Genomic DNA, 17,288 nt, shown 5'->3' with positions numbered 1-17,288 from the left:
GAAGATGAGATCCACCCCCTTGTGCAGAGCCTGTGAACAAGTCCTCCTCTCCCCCAAATTAAGCCCCACTTCAGCCCCTAACACAATGCTAGGGCTGTCCCTAAGACAGCGTCCCATTTGCAGGAGGCTCCCCTTCACCCCTCGCCTTGCCTGCGGATCCCAGCAGTATGTAAATGTCAGTTATCGAGATGATCTGCTGTTACTGCAGCTGGTTTTATTGCTTCACCTGTGAACCAAAGGAATGTGTTTTCCTTCCCGCAGCCGTCAACTTTGTCCTTTATCCGTCCCACCAGGGCATCCATCTCCCTCAGGCTGGCTCGGTATGGCTCAGGGAAGGAGGAGCTGGAGGGAGGCTGAGCGAGGACCAGGGGCACGTGCATATGGGCCAGCGCCAGGTAGAGGAAGAACGGGCGTCCGCTTTCACTAGACAGGAAACGCAGGGAGTGTGTTTAGCACGCTGGGTATGAGAAAGGTGTGGGGGAGGGTGGAGAGCTTGGGCAGCCAGGGCAGGGCACGGGGAAAGGTTTTCCACAATCTCTAACGCGGAAGGAACTTTTACTGAAGGCCACCAGTGGGTAGGGCACTGCGCTGGGACCCAGGAGATCTGGGGTCGATTCTGGCTGTGTCATAGATACACCGGGGAACCTTGGGCAAGTCACTTCACTGCTTGGTGCCTCCCTTCCCCCTCCCACCGTCCACCTGACTTATCTATTAACAGTGTGAGCTCCCTGAGGGAGGGACTCGCTCACTCTGGGTTTGTACAGCACCTAGCACAATGGGGCCTTGAACTCAGCTGGAGCCTTGTGGCTTCACCTCATGGGCCTCCACTTTCGTAGCTGAGGAAGGTTAGATAGAACCTGCTGTGGCAAATCAAAGACGACACTCTTAGCCTTTTCTACCACGCACCCAGCCCCTCCTCCTGGGACTCTGCACCTTGCTCCCAGGACTCTCAGCACCTGCAGCGTGGGAGGAGAGAGCTCGGGACTGGGAATCCAGCCTGCACCAGGGCATGGCGGTGCTGGACCCCTGCGAGGGAGGAGAAGTGCTTGGAGCTAGGGGCTAGCAGGAGGAGTCACATGAGGCAAGCAAACAGGATCTGTCCCTCCCCTGCAGGAACAAGCAAACGAGATAGGAGACTTGATACAGAGGGGTCTCTCTGCCTCAGGCTTAGTACACACGGCAGCCTCTCTTTCTGACCCGGAGGCCAGGTTCTCCCCCACGTCTCCAGCCCTGCAGTCCAAAGGCCGTTCTAGGCAAATCACTAAGCCCAAAGTCACCCAGTCAGCTGTCAGGTACTTCACCCCCCAGGCCTGTAAATCTCCCCGCTCTCCTAGGGCCAATAATCAGAGCAAGCGCAAGCTACGGTTGGTGCAGTCATAAACATGGCAGGCAGTGAGGCCCAGGAAGGGGACCTGTTTATAAGGGCCGGCGAGCCCCCAGCCTGTGCGGGAATGTGGAGCGCCAAACTTCGACAGAGACTGAGGGAGCCTAGCGCAGACAGCAGCGTCGGATTCCCAAACAGGGCTGGGGCAGAGGGTCGGCCGCACCCACCTTTCCGCACTGGCCGTTCCTGCCTCTGGGAAGGGGCAGCAGGGGCTGCACGCCTGGATTCACGGTGCACACCTCAGGCGCCAGCTTCTGGCCCTGCCCGGATCAGCCCCGCCTGCCCTCCCACCTTCACATGAGCAGACTGGGAGGGGGAGGGACGGAGAGGGGTCATTGGCTTTTCTGCAGATAAAATCTACATGAGAGGCGAAGCTCAAGGAAGAGACCAGCAAACCTGCCTCCCAGGTGGGTTCAAGCAGCCTCGGCACCTGCCCTGGAGTCGAGCAGCTGCACGAAGTCCCAAGCCCAGCCTCATTCTTTCCTGTCACTGGGCAAGAGTCAGTTTTTCCCTGGCGCTGTTCACGGAGCCCAGAATTTTATTTGCTTTTCCCCCAGTTGCTAAGCGCCCGCTGCATCCACCACCGCTCCTGGCCCAGCCTGAGGAACCCGGGAGCGCGGGGGCTGTTTCCTCGCCCCGATTTCACTTCCTAAGCTCATTTCTTGGCAGTCAGAGGCACTCGCTGCTTGGCTGCCTTCCAGGCCTAGTTCTCCTCCCTGGCTGCCTGCAGTCCCGCAGCGATCCACAGAACAGGTTCAGCAGCTGCAATGCAAGCTGGCTCCACCGTCCCCCTGTCAACATGCCACAAACCTGACCCAAAGGGGCCACAGCCAGGGCCTTGCCAGCACAGACAATCTGAGGGAAGTCTCTGGCTGCAGCTCCCGGAGCACGATCAGCATTAGCTACAGCGGGAGTGCTAGCCTAGGCCACCACATCCTCTTACTCTGCTCTGAGCAATCCTAGGCGGCAAGGGGGCTGGCTCTGCACACTAGCGCCCCCACTTGGTGGAGCTGTGCCGTGTTAGGGTGATGGTGGGAGTTTTCCCTCCAATGGTCAGCCCTGCGTAGGAGAGGGCCGTTCCGTCACCAGGGCCCTGCGAACCTCAGCCTCAGCAAGAATTCCCACGGCTCTGCCCCCCAACCCCACCAGACCCCATGCCTGCGGAGTTAAGGATGAGGGGGATTGATGAGTTTTGGAGGGAGGCTCAACTCTCCTCCCCTTCAAGAGATTCTGAGGCCACCTAAGAAGGAGGATGATAACGAGGTTAGGCCACGAGCGTAAGACTTGGGAGCCTCAGGTTCAACTTCCTACTTTACCCCAGACTCCCTGTGTGACCATAAGCAAGTTATTGGCCGCTCTGTGCCTCAGTTTCCCATCTGTACGACCGGGACTGCCAAGTGCTTTGCGAACTACTGTGTTTCCCTTTGTTTTCATTCCCCTGCAGAAACCCAAGGTAAGGTCTGGACCCCGCTGCATCAGGAAGTAATTTTAAAGGATTAAAACACAGACGGAAACAACGACGTCAGCTGCACAGTGGTGTCTCAGAACTGCAAACCACACGCATTCAACTTCTCACAAGACATCTTTAGAGGAGAATCCTGTTATTGAACAAACCGGAGGGCTGCTGATCGTCCCCTCCAAAGTTTGTTTTTAAATCACCAGTGGACACATCCTGTTTTCTTGTTTACGGGCTATATTTATTTCCTCAAAAGAGGCCCACTCTTCCTCAGGGCCCTGTGAAGGGAAGGGTGGGATGACAAGTGATCGGGAGGAACTGGGTCATCCCAGTGACGCGTGCGTGTGTGCGCGCACGCGTCAAACAAAGGCCTGGAAGTCACCGAAGGACACTGCAGTCCGCCTCACTTATTCCCAGCCTTGCAAGTCTGTGCAGCCTCTGCTGCCAAACCAGGGTCTTATCCTTGCAGCCTGATCAAATTTTAAAAGAATTAAGATGGTATCATGATTCCAGCAGAGCACATTTCGAATCTGCGGCCTATGTTTCCTTCCTTTGCCTAGAGGATGTCTCCCACATCAAGTGAAAACATCAGTCAATCCTAAAGCTCCCTGAATAGCCTTTTTATTCCACAGCCTAGCTGGAGCCAGCCGAAGTGTCACACCCTATTGCACTTTGTTGTTGGGCTGTAACATTCCCGTACAAAATTTAGCTTTAATTAAAATAGGCATGTATGTTTCTAGCCATTACTGCTGTGGAGGGGACAATCACTCTCTATGTGGTGTGATGCGACACTGTTTTCCTGACACTGCAGAGCCTGAAACAATAGCTCAGGGGAAAGATGGGAAACTGTCCCTTTTATTTCAACAGGGTATCAACCTCTGAAACTTTAAGTAAGGACAATTTCAGCAACAGCGTTGTTACCGGCTTCAGTGCCAATCGTTTTCACAGACCCAGCCCAGCTACTCTGAGCAGGGTCTAAACTGAATTAGAGGAGAATACCACCATTTTCACACACCCACACATGGACGCTCTACTCAACAGGAGCTCGTTTTCTGAGTGCTTTTCTAGAGTCTGTCTCAAGCCAATCTCTGCAAACCCAGGGACAACACTGCAGCAAAATTTCACCCAAAACTATTCACCCGTTCAGCACAAAAGTATGTTCACGGTTCCCTTGACTTCATATCTAGGGAATACTGGTGGAAGTAAATCAAGATCTTAGGAGCAGATCTTTTTGTTCTGTGTTTGTACCGTGCCTTGCACAATGGGACCTAGGTCTGGAGCTTCTAGGTGTTACCACAACACACATAATAAAGTTAATAATTTGGCCCGCTGATTTCAATGGAAGTTTTGCATGAGGGAGCATGTTTGGATCTGGCCCAAACAGCAGGAGTACAATGTTTCTAATAGGAGGTGGGGAAGGAATCCAGAAATAACCGGATTCATCCCCAGTCCACTCAACTGTGAATCCTGGTTGCCTTTTGCATCCACACTCCACGATGATTCTGCAAAAAATATATATAAAACTTAAATGGTTTAATCCATAACTCATGGGTGGGGCTTTTAGAATAAAATCCTTTGACTCTGTACCTCACGTTCCCTCAGATCTGTGTCCCTGCTCAGCCTTGACACATCTTGCTACACAAAGTGTAGCTGACGCACCTCGTGTTCTGTCATTGCCTAGCAATGTGAGAGAGGCAGGCAAAGAAGAACTATAGCAAACTAAACTATTGAAAAGTTAAGCAGCAGCAGCCAAACTGGACTCTGTTTAATCGAGTTCTCAGCAGATAGTCTAACATTTCCCCCAAATAGCTAGAAATTGCTTTAAAAGCTTTTCCGTTAACCCTGCGTGTGTACGACCATGCACGGCGCAGCTGCTTCTAAAACAGTCACGTGGGATCAGGGCAGCAATTCAGGGACAAGCCTTCCAAAGGGCACGGCCCCACTGAGGCAGGCAAGTGCCCTGATGCATGTGAACCAGCTGGGGGTTAAGTACGTGCACAAGCAAGCCCCAGTTTGGGGTATCTGTGCTCCTAACATGGGTGCAGATAGAAGGCAAGACCAGGACTGTAGCAGGTTCTAGTTACTCTCACGCCATGACTGCAATGAGGGCTGGGTACCAAGGTGATTGCTAATCTGTTTTTTATCTGAGAGGTCACTCAGGGCAGAAACGGCCCTGGAATATACATGTTTAAGGTGTGTCAATACCAACACTCCCTGTTTAGATAACACAGTCTGAGGCTGGTCAGAGTTCAGGCTCAGACTTTGCCACTGAGGAGTGAGGCAGGCCTAGCGCTGAACTGACAGGCATGTCAATAGGACGCCAGCCGTGTCAGCTTGTTCAAGGATCCCCTTTTTCATCCCCAGAGCAACTGGCAGCTTGTGGGGAAGGATCAACTGCAACCAGCAGTTCCATGGCTTCTGGAACACAGATTTGCTTTCTCCTACTGCCCTGGCAGGATCCAGAGGAACCCTGGCCTCCAGCTCTGACTCGGGGGTGTTTAATCCTGCCCCAGCAGCTGATCCGGTATGAAGAGAATCGGATTCAGGGCCAGCCCGTGCTACCAGCACCAGAATGCTCCGGGTCTCACTACACAGAAAGAGGCTAGTTGCACATGGCATAAATCCCCTTTCCAACCTCTGGCACCAGTATCCCTGTAGAAGGCAACACCCTGCTCTGACTGAAGTCAATGGCCTGACTCCCTTTGGTTCAGTGGGAGAAGGATGAGATCTGCCACACACAGCTGAACTCTGCACTCGAGTGCTCTTTTCAATTAGGCTCTGCAGCCGTGTCTGTTTGATGACTACTTAGCATCTGCCCAGCCTCACACCATGCAGAAAGCTGGTCTGTAAAAGTGACAGTGGAAAACTGATGGACAATAGGAACTGGGAGCTACTCTGATCTTTGCCTTGGGACTTGCTATAGTCAGTCCTGGGTCAGTGCTGGTTTTAAGGCTTAGTTTCTCACAAGTCACCATGGCAAGAAAGAAACGCTCTATACACCTTAGGAAATGGAGGAAGCCTGGCTTTCTGCTACCCTAACCCTAGCAAGCCAGGATAAAGTGGACCTTAAAGTCACAGCATCCAAATTACCATCCATCTGGATGGGTTGTTTTTTTCTGCTTGAATTCCAAATATGAGTTCAGCTGCCACTGTCGCCAGCACCACCAGTGTAAGAAGCCAATGTTTTATCCCACTTAAAATGGTATAAAGCTTTAGGGTCAGACCCTCCACTGTCCTACAGCTTGGGCACATACAGACCCAGCAAAGTGGAAATGACTCTGCTCTAGGTACCTCTCTGGCTTCTGTCACTGTCATACCTGAGCCCCTCCCATTACAGAAGAGATGCTGACTTTCCCTCTCTTTTTCCCAGCAGGCACCACGAAGCAGGGCTTCCCCAGTTTGTGCTTGGGGACTGAGCTGATGGGTTGGAGAAAGCCTGGGAAGAGAGGCTGGTTTACACTCAGCTCAGAACACAGCCGTGCTCCTGGTCACTCCTGTTTCATCTGTGAGTAGCATGTAGGCTACGAACTAGGAGTTGCAACATAATTTTAGCAGCTGGAGTAAGGAAGGAGAAAACCCAAGATGGTAATTAGAAGGATGTGGTTTTCTAGATCTACGACTCTGTGAGCTGCCAGGGCAAGGAATGATTTCAAAGACCCGTGCGAATGCTTTCAAGGAGAGTGCACCCTCTAGCATTGCTCCTAGATCATTTATCAGAAAGAAGCAAAGGCGTGTGAGCCCCAAATTCACATTTCAATCATGTGTGTTTTGCAAACTACTAGGCCACTCAGGACACCTCTGCAGCCATTGATCTTGGCTGGCTAAACAAAAGTCTATGACTCTAAATATCTATCTATCTGTCCCATCAGACACTGGTATCCTTTTCATCTACATCATCAATCTTCCCACATCCCAGGACGCTGTCCCAGCTGAAGGGAGAAGAAACAAGTTCCCTTCTCAAGGGCTGTCAGCTTGACAGCAAACAAGTGATTTCAAAAGCACAGTCCATGGGCAGAGCTTAAGTGCCCCAAAGAAAATAGCATTTAACCCCAGACAAGCTGGGCTTGCTCGTGCGCTCCAACAGCTCTGATATTCTGGAGTCTGCCCCTCATGTCCTTGCCCCGTTTTAGGCCTGGTGATGCTGGGAATTGCTCAGTTTGGCTTTCCAAGCTCAGGCCAGGAAGCAGGATGTCATTTCTGAGTCCTGTTTTGGTTCTTCTTATGTGAGTGTCAAAGGATCAAAAATCCCCCTCTTGTGCTCAGAAAACTCTGGACCTGATTCTCAGTTACTCGCGGGGAGGAGTGGGCTTGCCGCAAGAGATAGCTTTAAGCCACCTTTACATACTCCATATCTGGGAGCCACGCAGAGCCCTGTCTGGCCTCTGGTATAAGCTAGAGCAGTCCCAGGGCTGCTCCAACTCATGTTCTGTTTCCCATGGCCCCTGTGAAACAGAGATAAGCCATAGCGTAATGTACTCCAGCCACAGAGCAGCATACTCTAGCTACATCCCTGACATTCAACGAACATTATTAGGGGACTGAAGCACATGACTTATGAGGAGAGACTGAGGGAACTGGGATTATTTAGTCTGCAGAAGAGAAAAGTGAGGGGGGATTTGATAGCTGCTTTCAATGACCTGAAAGGGGATTCCCAAGGGATGGACCTAGACTGTTTTCAGTGGTAGCAGAGGACAGAACAAGGAGCAATGGTCTCAAGTTGCAGTGGGGGAGGTTTAGGTTAGATATTAGGAAACACTTTTTCACTAGGAGGGTGGTGAAGCACTGAAATGGGAGGCAGTGGAATCTCCATCCTTAGAGGTTTTGAAGGCCCGGCTTGACAAAGCCCTGGCTGGGATGATTTAGTTGGGGTTGGTCCTGCTTTGAGCAGGGGGTTGGACTAGAACCTCCTGAGGTCCCTTCCAACCCTGATCTTTTGATTCTCCCTGCACCAGGGGCTGGGAAACAGAGCTGGCTTAGAGCCCTTTCACTAATTACACACCAGCCAGGGAGGCTCCCAGTTTAAGGGAGATTCTCAGGGGGCTGCTTACATCTTTAAAGCACCTTTACAGTATCCAAGCAGGGCCAAAGAGTAACAGAGAATTAGGCCTTAACTGTATGTTCTGAGATCAGTGAACGGTACGGGCCTTCTCAGCCCATCAGTGAGGGGCCTTGAGCCAACCTCACTTACACTGGCAGCAGCATGGGACCCTGCAATTCAGCTGTCACCAGCCCTGCACAGATGCCTGAGTGGGGAGAGAGACGGGAGTTCAAACACTACGTGAATCTAGCCCTACTGTGGTTCTAGGCTCTATCAATACTGTGAGGAGGAGCTGGGTCCTGCCCTTGGTCCACACAGCCCACCCGCTATACGCTGCCCCCTTTCAAAAGATGCTCCATCAGCCACACTCACACACGCCCCCCCACCCGCCCCCGAGTCCTACCAGATACAAACAACAGCCTGCATCGCAGATATGGTGCGTCTATTTAGTGCTGGGAGCCATCACTCCCCCCAAGAGGAATTCTCCTGCAACCCAGAGCTCTGCAGAAGCCCCCCAGCTTGGGCTGGATTAAACTCTGAGAATCACACCAGGTTTTTGCATCTCAAAAGAAAAACTTCCCTTTTCACAGAGCCTGCTCTGCAAACAACATAGCTCCCCCCACCCCAGCACAAACACACAACAATAGACTGCTCCCCTCGCTCACCCAGCCTGATAAACCGTTCCCCTGGTCTCTCTCCCCCACCCATCTCCTTCCAGAGTGCCCCTTTAATTATTGGCAATAGGAGCCACCTGTTGACCATCAGTGGCTCCCAATGCAGGAGATGCCTGCTCTTCTCCCACAGGGAAAGCAGGGCAGCTGTGTCTGGTTAACTCCTGCTGGTAGTTTCCTTCTCCCTGCAATGTGCCTGCAGCCGTCTCCCCTGTTACATCTCTCATCCTTTGCTGGGGCTCAGAATGGGGTTCCGTTAACTAGGACAAACATGCAGCTCTCTTCCTCTGGAGAGCACCTTAACCCAGGGCCACCTTCACCTGTGAACTCCTCGCCAGGGCCTCAAAGTAGCTGTAAACCCATCTCTTCTGGCTGGTTAAATGAGGCTTCTCTGCATCACTGGAGTAGCCCAAAGCAGCCAGAGCGTATAGGTGACCCTGGCTCAGGGTCTCCACTGGGCTGTGGGACTTCCCTGGGAGGTGGTGAGGGCAGAGGGGTGGGGTGAAAAAAGGGAGACCTAGGCTGACTGTTGCTAAGCCACGTTCTAGTGGGGAGATCTAAGAGACTGTGGACTGGGCTCCTAAGGGGAGCAATGGAGGCACCCTTGCAGGAGTCTTTCAGGGCCTGATCCTGTGAGGTGCCCTCAGCTCTTTGGGGAGACCCGAGGGGAATGGGGACATTGGTAACTGCCGACACAGGCTCTCACAGCCGGCCTGGACAAAGCCCTGGGCTAGCTCCTGCCAGATGGACTCTACAAAGGCCTGTTCCACCTCTAATTTCTATGGCTCCCTGAACCCCCACCGGACTCACTGGGAGCTTTGCTTATGTGGGAACTGAGGAGAACCTCACTCTGATTGACACCAATGGGAATTTTGGGAGGGGAACAGAATCGGGCCTTAAAAGCTGCAGTATTTGGTCCAGTAACAACCCTCCCTTTCCTGTGCTTCCCCGGTTAATGCTGATTTCACAGCATGTGGGGCTAAGCCCCCTCTTGCTCTCGGAATGCAGCCTGGCCCTCAACATGTCTGTTACATAAACACAGATTCAAAGACTGGATCGTTCCAAAAAATCTCACCTGTAAGCACACGTGACCCCTGCACAGGAGATGCCCTGGAGACAGCAGCACTTTTACTACGAGCTTTGCAGAGCATTCTTTTGTGGCTAGCAGCCTTTTCCCCCTGGAAGAGTGCTTTGAAAAGCGACTCCACCGAAACCTTCGACTCCACAGATCCACTCCCTGTCCATATTCAGAGGGGGGGTCCGCTCACTCTGATGACACACTAAGGTTCAGTTTCACATAGGTGCGTTGGTGGCTAATTCCCACATTTCAATAAAAGTTAGGATCCTAAATATCTCTGGGGATCTGGGCCTAAGACTCCGGTCCTGCAAAACTCTCACTGCGATGCTCCTGTTAACTCTGGGGCAGTGAGATGGTACCATCAACTATGCTGGCATCAGCAACAGAAATGCAAACTCAGTTCCCACGGCTATGCCAAATTCAGCTCTCAGAAACGCCAGAGGGTGGAATAGGGCAGGGGGAGGGGAATGTGGGAGTCAAGGGATGGGGGAGGGGGATGAGATGGAGAAGAAGGGGGATGAGATGGAAGCAGGAGCCCGGCATGTGGCATTCTCTCAGCAGCAGCTGGGGCTCCCCCCTTAAGCAGGCCCCTCAAACCCGCACCCTGACAAGCCCTAACGCCCTACACCTGGGCCCGCCCGCCGAGCCCCACCCCCACCCCACTGATCCCCAACCAGCTGCACCTGGACCCTCACCCCATCTAGCCACACTCGCCCAGCACCTGGACCCCCCATTGAGCCCCCCACAGCCAGACCCCCCCCCACTCCATCTCCCCAGACCCCCCTCTGCTGAGTCCCAACCACCTTCACCTGGATCCCCTGCAAAGTCCCACTGCCCCTGCACCCAGAACCCCCCAACAAGCCCCTGTGCATCCACTGAGCTGCCTGCATCCAGATTGCCCCACACAGAAACCTCTCGCCCCACACCAGGATCCCCCCCACACTAAGCCCCTCCACATTGGATCCTGCTGGGCTGAGCCTGCCCACCCACACCTGGTGAGCCTGGTGCAGAGGGGCAGGGCCCCAGGGTCTATCTGGGGCAGGCCCAGCCCTTGCACTGTCTCAGGGTCAGGTGCAGCCTCACTGCCGAGTCCCTGTCCCGGGGGAAGTGGGGGCTTCAGGGTGATCTCCCACCTCAATGCAGCCAGTGGCCTGTGCTCCCCACTGCCATGCTGGACCCACAGTTATTTAATGACAAATAAAATTTGCAGAATTTTGTAGAATTTTAAAATATTGTGTCCATAATTTTTTTTTTTTGGGGCGTAGAATTCCCTCAGGAGTAACAACAACTCTATTGAAAGAATATTACAGTCGCAAAGTCAAAGACTCTAAAGCAGGGGTCGGCAACCTCTGCATGCAGCTCGCCAGGGTAAGCACCCTGGCGGGCCGGGCCAGTTTGTTTACCTGCCGCGTCGGCAGGTTCAGCCGATCGCGGCTCCCACTGGCCGCGGTTCGCCGTCCCAGGCCAATGGGGGTGGCAGGAAGCTGAGGCCAGCACATCCCTCAGCCCGCGCTGCTTCCCGCTGCCCCAAGGGAGCCGCGGTTCACCGAACCTGCCGACGCAACAGGCAAACAAACTGGCCCGGCCCGCCAGGGTGCTTACCCTAGCGAGCCGCGTGCCAGAGGCAGCCGACCCCTGCTCTAAAGTTAGGAAATGCCAGAATTTGGATTGCCTGGGCAACCTTAATTCAAGCCCCTTGTGCATACGCATAATGATACAGGCTTTATTTACATGGTCACATACTATTTTTTCCACCGGACTCCTGCTTCAGTCAGTGCACAGGATGGACAGTGCTCCCGGAGCGAGCAGTTATTCAATATTTTATTTTATCCTCATTGCTCATTTACTGAACTCCGTTCAAACCCTGCTCTGAAGACAGCATTAATAATGGGCTTGTAGCGGGCTAGCTGCCCCGCTCCTGGAAAACAAGGGTTAAAAGCAGCCCTGGAGAAGGCTGCAGCTGTGAAAGGCCAAGCTGATTGGAGTAGCAGCCACAGCTGTGGCCAGCTCAGTTAGGGCCCAGCTGGCCCTGATAAGAGGGCTGAGGGCCAGAAGCTGGAAGAGTCTCACTCTAGCCCTGGAGTGGGAAGGGCTGATGGTCTGGGAGTAAAAGTACCTGGGAGTAGGGCAGGGCTGGGGAAAGGCAAGAGGGGCTGGGGAGCTCCAGCCTGGCAAATCCCCAGGCTGCAGGCCTTGCTAAGGGCCAAAACAGGTACTGAGGTTACAGAGGCAGCAGCCCAGAGATAGGGAGAGGCAGCTAGTCCAACCTCCTTGGTAATGATGAGTGGCCATGACAAACTGCAGTCTGCCCCAGTGAGCGGAGCGGGGGGGGCTAGATGATGATTGGCAGTAGCCACTGAGGCAAGGTGGGTTTAGAGAGCTGGGGGTTCCCCTGGGAGGGAAGACCCAGAGTGTGGGGGTGCTGCTGGGGCAGGAGGCCACCAATATTTGGACATTGCCCCAAGCTCTGCAGAGAGAGAGCTGCAAAGTGGTGCCTCGGGGGAGGAGGGGGCAGCCTTACCTTGCGCGCTGGATGAACTGAGTTGCTTTTTCTGCGAACTCTGCAGCCAACCCAGTGAGGTTCACAGGCTGTTGGATGATGGTGATGTTTTCAAAGAGAGGAAGAGCCACCTTGGTGTAACAGTCTCTCCCATGGCTGCTGGAGAGAACCCAAGAGTCCCTGTTAGTAACAAGGGAGGCTTTCTGAAGGAAGGAAGCAGGCCTGCTTGTGCCCTGACATCACTGGGGTCTGTTTGCAATGTGGCCCAGTCTCAGTTATTCCCCTTGCACCAGAAATCAAGCCTCTTCGCTCTCGGGTTTGGCCGCACACTTGAGACAGACAGAGCCCTACAGGGGATCTGAACTCAGCCCCTCGCTATCCCCTCCCACTGCGGGAGAGCGAACACATTTTTGTTACCACTGGGAGGCTCCAGCCTAGCTCAGGGCCCCTTGCTGGATGGACGCTCAGTAAGGACAGTCCCTCGAGAGCTTATAGTCTCAACAGATGGGAACGGAGGCATAGACAAACTGAGAGACGTACCCAAGATCGGGGAGGGGGTGTCTGTGGCAGAGCTAGGAACTGAGCCCAGATCTCCTGTGTCACAGACAAGTGTCTTAACCGCTTCCCTCCCATAGACCCCGTTTGGTCTCTGACTTCAGCAGGAGCCGGCCAGGGCCAGGGCCCCTTGGGCTGGTGCATGAAGGAGCAGTGACAGGTTCCTCAGGGTTTCCTTGGCCTGAGGGAGCAGTGCTGTGATGCCAGGGAGGAGAGTGAAGGGGATCCAGAGGACCAGCCTGGCCCCCCAGACCTGCTGTGTTTTATACGCACTGCAGGGTGAGAGGGGATAGTCCCGCTGGGGCAGAGGAGACCTCAGTGAACATTCCAAACCCTTCATCTTTACAACCCCTGCCAACTTCTCTGTTCCTGGGATCCAAGGGGAAAACATTTTCCATTCAGCTCTGACATTTAGCAAGCGGGAGATGCCTTTTATCATCCCCACTCCCGTCAAAGCCCAGACTCCGCTCCACCCCACCGGAGAAGCTGTACCTTGTGGCTGCAGAGCGGCGGGGGCATGCCGGACAGGGAGGGAGGTTGTAGCCTGGGGTGTCAGTGCAACCCATGTCGTGACTGTACGGGATCCCGAAGTAATAGTCGAAACCTGGGATCCAAACGAGCGTGTGAGCCTGCTGTGGCCGTTTGCCTTTTATACACTGTTTACACAGTTGCTGCTGCTGAGTTTACAAACTCAAGGATGGGAACGGGGTCAGTTCTAGGCAAAACAGCTGCTTCGACCCCTGTCCTGGAAGCAGAACCATGCAGGTGAATGCTCATGCCCATGGGGCTCCATGGGGGTCTGACTAAAGGTTCGGGAATCTAGTTCATGTTACAACAGGATGAGGATCCATTGAGATGTCATCGTTTGTACTTTCCTGTGGTTTATTCCCAACATGGTCCTCTCTTCACAGGGCTCTAATATTGAGTTAATGGAAGGCAGGACCGAGTAAATAGCACAATAAGAGGGACTCTATTCTAAGAACAAATTGACAGCAGTGCTGGACTTTCCTGTAAGTGAAGACAGACTTTTTGGGTCAACTCCACCTCAGAGATAACTCCACCAACCCCTGTGGGAGCAGCCCTGGCTGTGAACTTAAACACAGGGAGATCCAGAGCACAAATATCCCCCCTACTCCACCTCGGCTACCAAAAGGAATTCACACCTCATAGACTGTGCCCCCACTCTGCAAGCCCATGGGAGCTGGGCAACAGGCATCCCCCCACCCCCCAAGAATTAGAGCTACTCCTTCCACAGGGAATTCAAGTCACTGGCCATCCCACAAACCCCTCCTGCTGCTGTGGGAGTGGGCAGGGGTTGCAGAGTCTCCTGTGCAGCAGAACTTCTCTGGCAGGAGACAGAGCAGCACGTGGCCGGTGGCCTTCTGCAGACTAATGACCTACAGGGGAACTGACAGAGGAGCCTGCTCCTGGCTCGCTCCTCCCACTCTGAGGGCAATTACCAGGAAGGAGGAGGAGGAGAATGGGTTTAAAAAGAGAAAGGGATGGTGGGGAAACAAAACACTTGCTGGGTTTTACAACAAAATCTTACCACGAAAGTTGGGATGATAGAGGCCGCTGTGCCCGAGGTGCCATTTACCTGCATGGAAGCAATAGGAAGTCTTTTCAGAAGGAAAACTTTGTAGGTACTAGTAATTACACATAGTGTCCAGGGCCTGACATTTTAATCCAGCAACAAGTCGCTGTCTTTGCAGGTCCTGTTTAAAGCATGCCATTTTGCCAAGGGATCCATTCCACAAGGGTGTTAGACCTCAGAGGAATTTCATAAAACAATTGTTACGTTTTCTCAAGTCTCGCTCATCCTTAAACCCTTACCACGGTTCTGACAGACATTCAGTTTTCAAAGACAAGACATTCTAAGAGGTTCGGAATGATCCATTCTTGGCTTCCTCCTCTGAACTGCCACATATGTGTTTTCAAAGATCAAGCACTATATTCTCAAGCCCTGCCACAATTTGGCCCAGCGTGATGACCAACCAACAGTTTAATTATGAAGCTTTAGCTATTCAGAACGATATCCTGCCATAATTTTGCATGCAAAACAACCTTTGAAGTCAGAGAATGATTTTGCATGTAAGTCAATGTAACGAAATGGCAAGATCTGCATTTAACTAACTGAATTTCCTGGTTTTTGTGACTTTCTTTCATTGCATTTTAATGGCTCTGAATGAAAGTGTGTGTTTTACTCATTATCCACAGATGACTGATCTGATACACTAGAATGACTCCCTTGGAAGTTGGTACAGCGCTCCATATGCTTGCCGTAAGGAGTTCAAAACTCACGAACTATTGACACAACACATAACATAGCTTTTCATACTAGCACAAGGTATTATATCAAGGAATATTGGGTTCTGTGGGCACAGAACCATTCTACGTGTTAATATTTTGATTAAAAGTTACTATATGTAGGAAAACACACTCTTCTAAAGTTAACCAATTCACACATTTAAATTTTGGAGGGAGCCAAAAGTTTAGTTCACATCATGATGTAACCACCCACATTTAAAAAGGCAATTTTAAAAAAACATCATAGAACTGCAAAAAGAGAGGGAGAAAAAGTGAAAAGTCAGAAAAAAAACATCCTTTAAGTTCTCATTTAATGAAGGTGCTGGTTTCAATGTAGGGAAAAGAATCCCAAGCGGAGGCTGGGCGCCTGTATATATTTTCACAATATTGAAGAAATAAAGAGATAGATGATATAGGCAGAAAGTACACTGGAGAATATATATTGGCCGAATGGTCCAGAGGCAGCTTGAACCACATAGTTCAACCTGCCCCTGGACCATTCTGCCAACGTGCCTCAATGCTAAACCAGAAGGGACCAATCCTAGAGGTGAATGAAGAGTCAGTCTGCATGGCATATTTCAAGGTTTGTCTTAGCTGCTGTGACTGTCGGCAAGGGAGCTAGTCATTTCGTGCCAAATGAGATGATATTTCTCACGACGTAGACGTGATGCTCAAGTTCCCTCCACTGAACAGCCTCCACTGAAGAGCCTCCACCGTTATTTAATGCTTCTATTACAGTAGCACTCCAAAGCCCCAAGCAAGGTCAGGTGTGCAAGGTGCTGCACAGACCACAGAGACAGACACAGTCCCCACCCCCAAGGGTGTACAACCTAAGTGGTGGTAATCACTTGTAGCCATTCCCTGCGTGGGTCGGATCTGAGCCAATGAATTAGCTCCATGGTCCATCCTGTGTCTCTTGAGCAGGGGTGTTGGAACAATCTTTATAGAGTGGGGTACTGAGAGCCATTGAACCAAACTGTATATAATGGAAACCACTTCAAGCCAGGGACTGCCACCTCCAGCACCTATGCCCCGAGCCCTGTCTACCACTGTCTATATGATAAACGGCAAAACAGAACAGTAGTGAGCTTTCCGCAATGCATTCATTACCTATTACCGCAGTGATGTATCCTGCTTCCTTCAGAACTTCAGCTAACGTAGTCTCATTGAGGGGGAGGCCACCCACTGATGTGACAGCAAAGTTGTGGGTCACTCCATTGCGAATGCCGAGCCTTCCTGTGAGCAGGGAGGCACGGGATGGGGAGCAAGTGGATGCAGCAGAGTGAAAATCCACAAATCTAGAAGAGAAAGAGGCAGAATGTACCTTAGGATTTGTGATTGGAACGTCTGACAAAAAGCTGCAAAAACGACCCCCGCTAGCTGGCAAAAATTGACATGCTCCCACACGCTGGGCTTTGTTCGAGGAGCCCAGGGCTGCAAACAAACATGCATGGGATTGCCATTCACCTGCCACAAGTGCAAATGACCATATTGTACATGTTAGCGGCCAGTGAGATGCCGAGCGGCCTGAAGATAGCGGAGTTCTTCAAACTCCCAGGAAGCTATATGGGTTTCAAATTGCCACGCATTCCCTTAGCATTTGAGCATCTTCTGCCCAAAGGAAATTGGGAACAGCGAAGCCTTGAGTGGATGTCATGGTGTCTCTTGCTCTTCTCCCTCTTCGGGCACAGTAAACTCTGCTGGGAGTAGAGTGTGTTTGGGGGAGGGAGCAGGAACAGGGAGCGGTTGATGCTGGGAACATCATTGTGATTATATGGTGGAGACACTTCATCAAGTGGGAAGGTTCTACAGAGTTCCCTAAAGCCGGCCCGACTCCAGATTCATCCACAACCAGAGCCCTTCAAATGAGACGGATTTGTCACTGGCTTTCACGCGCTTCATGATCTGCATTGTCCCAAAGGAGGGCAACTGTCTTGGCAGTTCATCGATGGAGCTGTGCTCACTAATGCAGTGGGGCGCTGCTCCATTTACTGCTTTGAAGAGGAGGACCAATGCCTGGACCGGGTAGCAGAAGTGGACTTGATGAGCTCACCACGACTTATACACTAGAGGAGGTGGGCAGCTGCATTGTGTACCAGCTGGAGCCTCTCTCTTGGTTCTCCATCCAAAGACAGGGAAGTGCTGTGACCCAGCCTGGCGGTGATGTGGGCACAGCTCTCGCCCAAGGGGAAGGGAGGGGGTTCCTAGCGAGGCACAAGCAATCAGATGCACAAGCGCAGATGCATTTTTCACGGTGGCCCTGGGCATTTCAGTCCTTAAATACCAGACTCACCACTTC

General features: G+C 52.2%; 1 protein-coding gene across 10 annotated transcripts in view; it reads right to left on the bottom strand.

Annotated features, from left to right (window-relative positions):
- The window catches only part of ARSG (arylsulfatase G), an 80,056-nt gene that overhangs the window by 26,689 nt on the left and 36,079 nt on the right, over positions 1–17,288 (bottom strand). For 8 of the 10 annotated variants that reach the window (XR_005588294.1, XR_005588295.1, XR_005588297.1 and 5 more), the window contains 6 exons: positions 16,100–16,287; positions 14,232–14,279; positions 13,175–13,286; positions 12,149–12,286; positions 934–1,026; positions 227–423 (listed from right to left, as the gene is read on the bottom strand). Coding sequence is in view for 6 of the 10 variants with exons in the window: in XM_039500448.1 (XP_039356382.1) it covers positions 227–423; positions 934–1,026; positions 12,149–12,286; positions 13,175–13,286; positions 14,232–14,279; positions 16,100–16,287 (776 nt within the window). In the remaining 4 variants the exon portion in view is untranslated. The remainder of the gene's footprint in view (positions 1–226; positions 424–933; positions 1,027–12,148; positions 12,287–13,174; positions 13,287–14,231; positions 14,280–16,099; positions 16,288–17,288) is intronic. The other 2 variants (XM_039500449.1, XM_039500451.1) reach the window with 2 other exon arrangements.

This window comes from Mauremys reevesii, linkage group 15, assembly GCF_016161935.1.
Source record: "Mauremys reevesii isolate NIE-2019 linkage group 15, ASM1616193v1, whole genome shotgun sequence".
Classification (NCBI taxonomy): Eukaryota; Metazoa; Chordata; order Testudines; family Geoemydidae; genus Mauremys; species Mauremys reevesii.
This window is presented reverse-complemented; position numbering and strand designations above follow the sequence as displayed.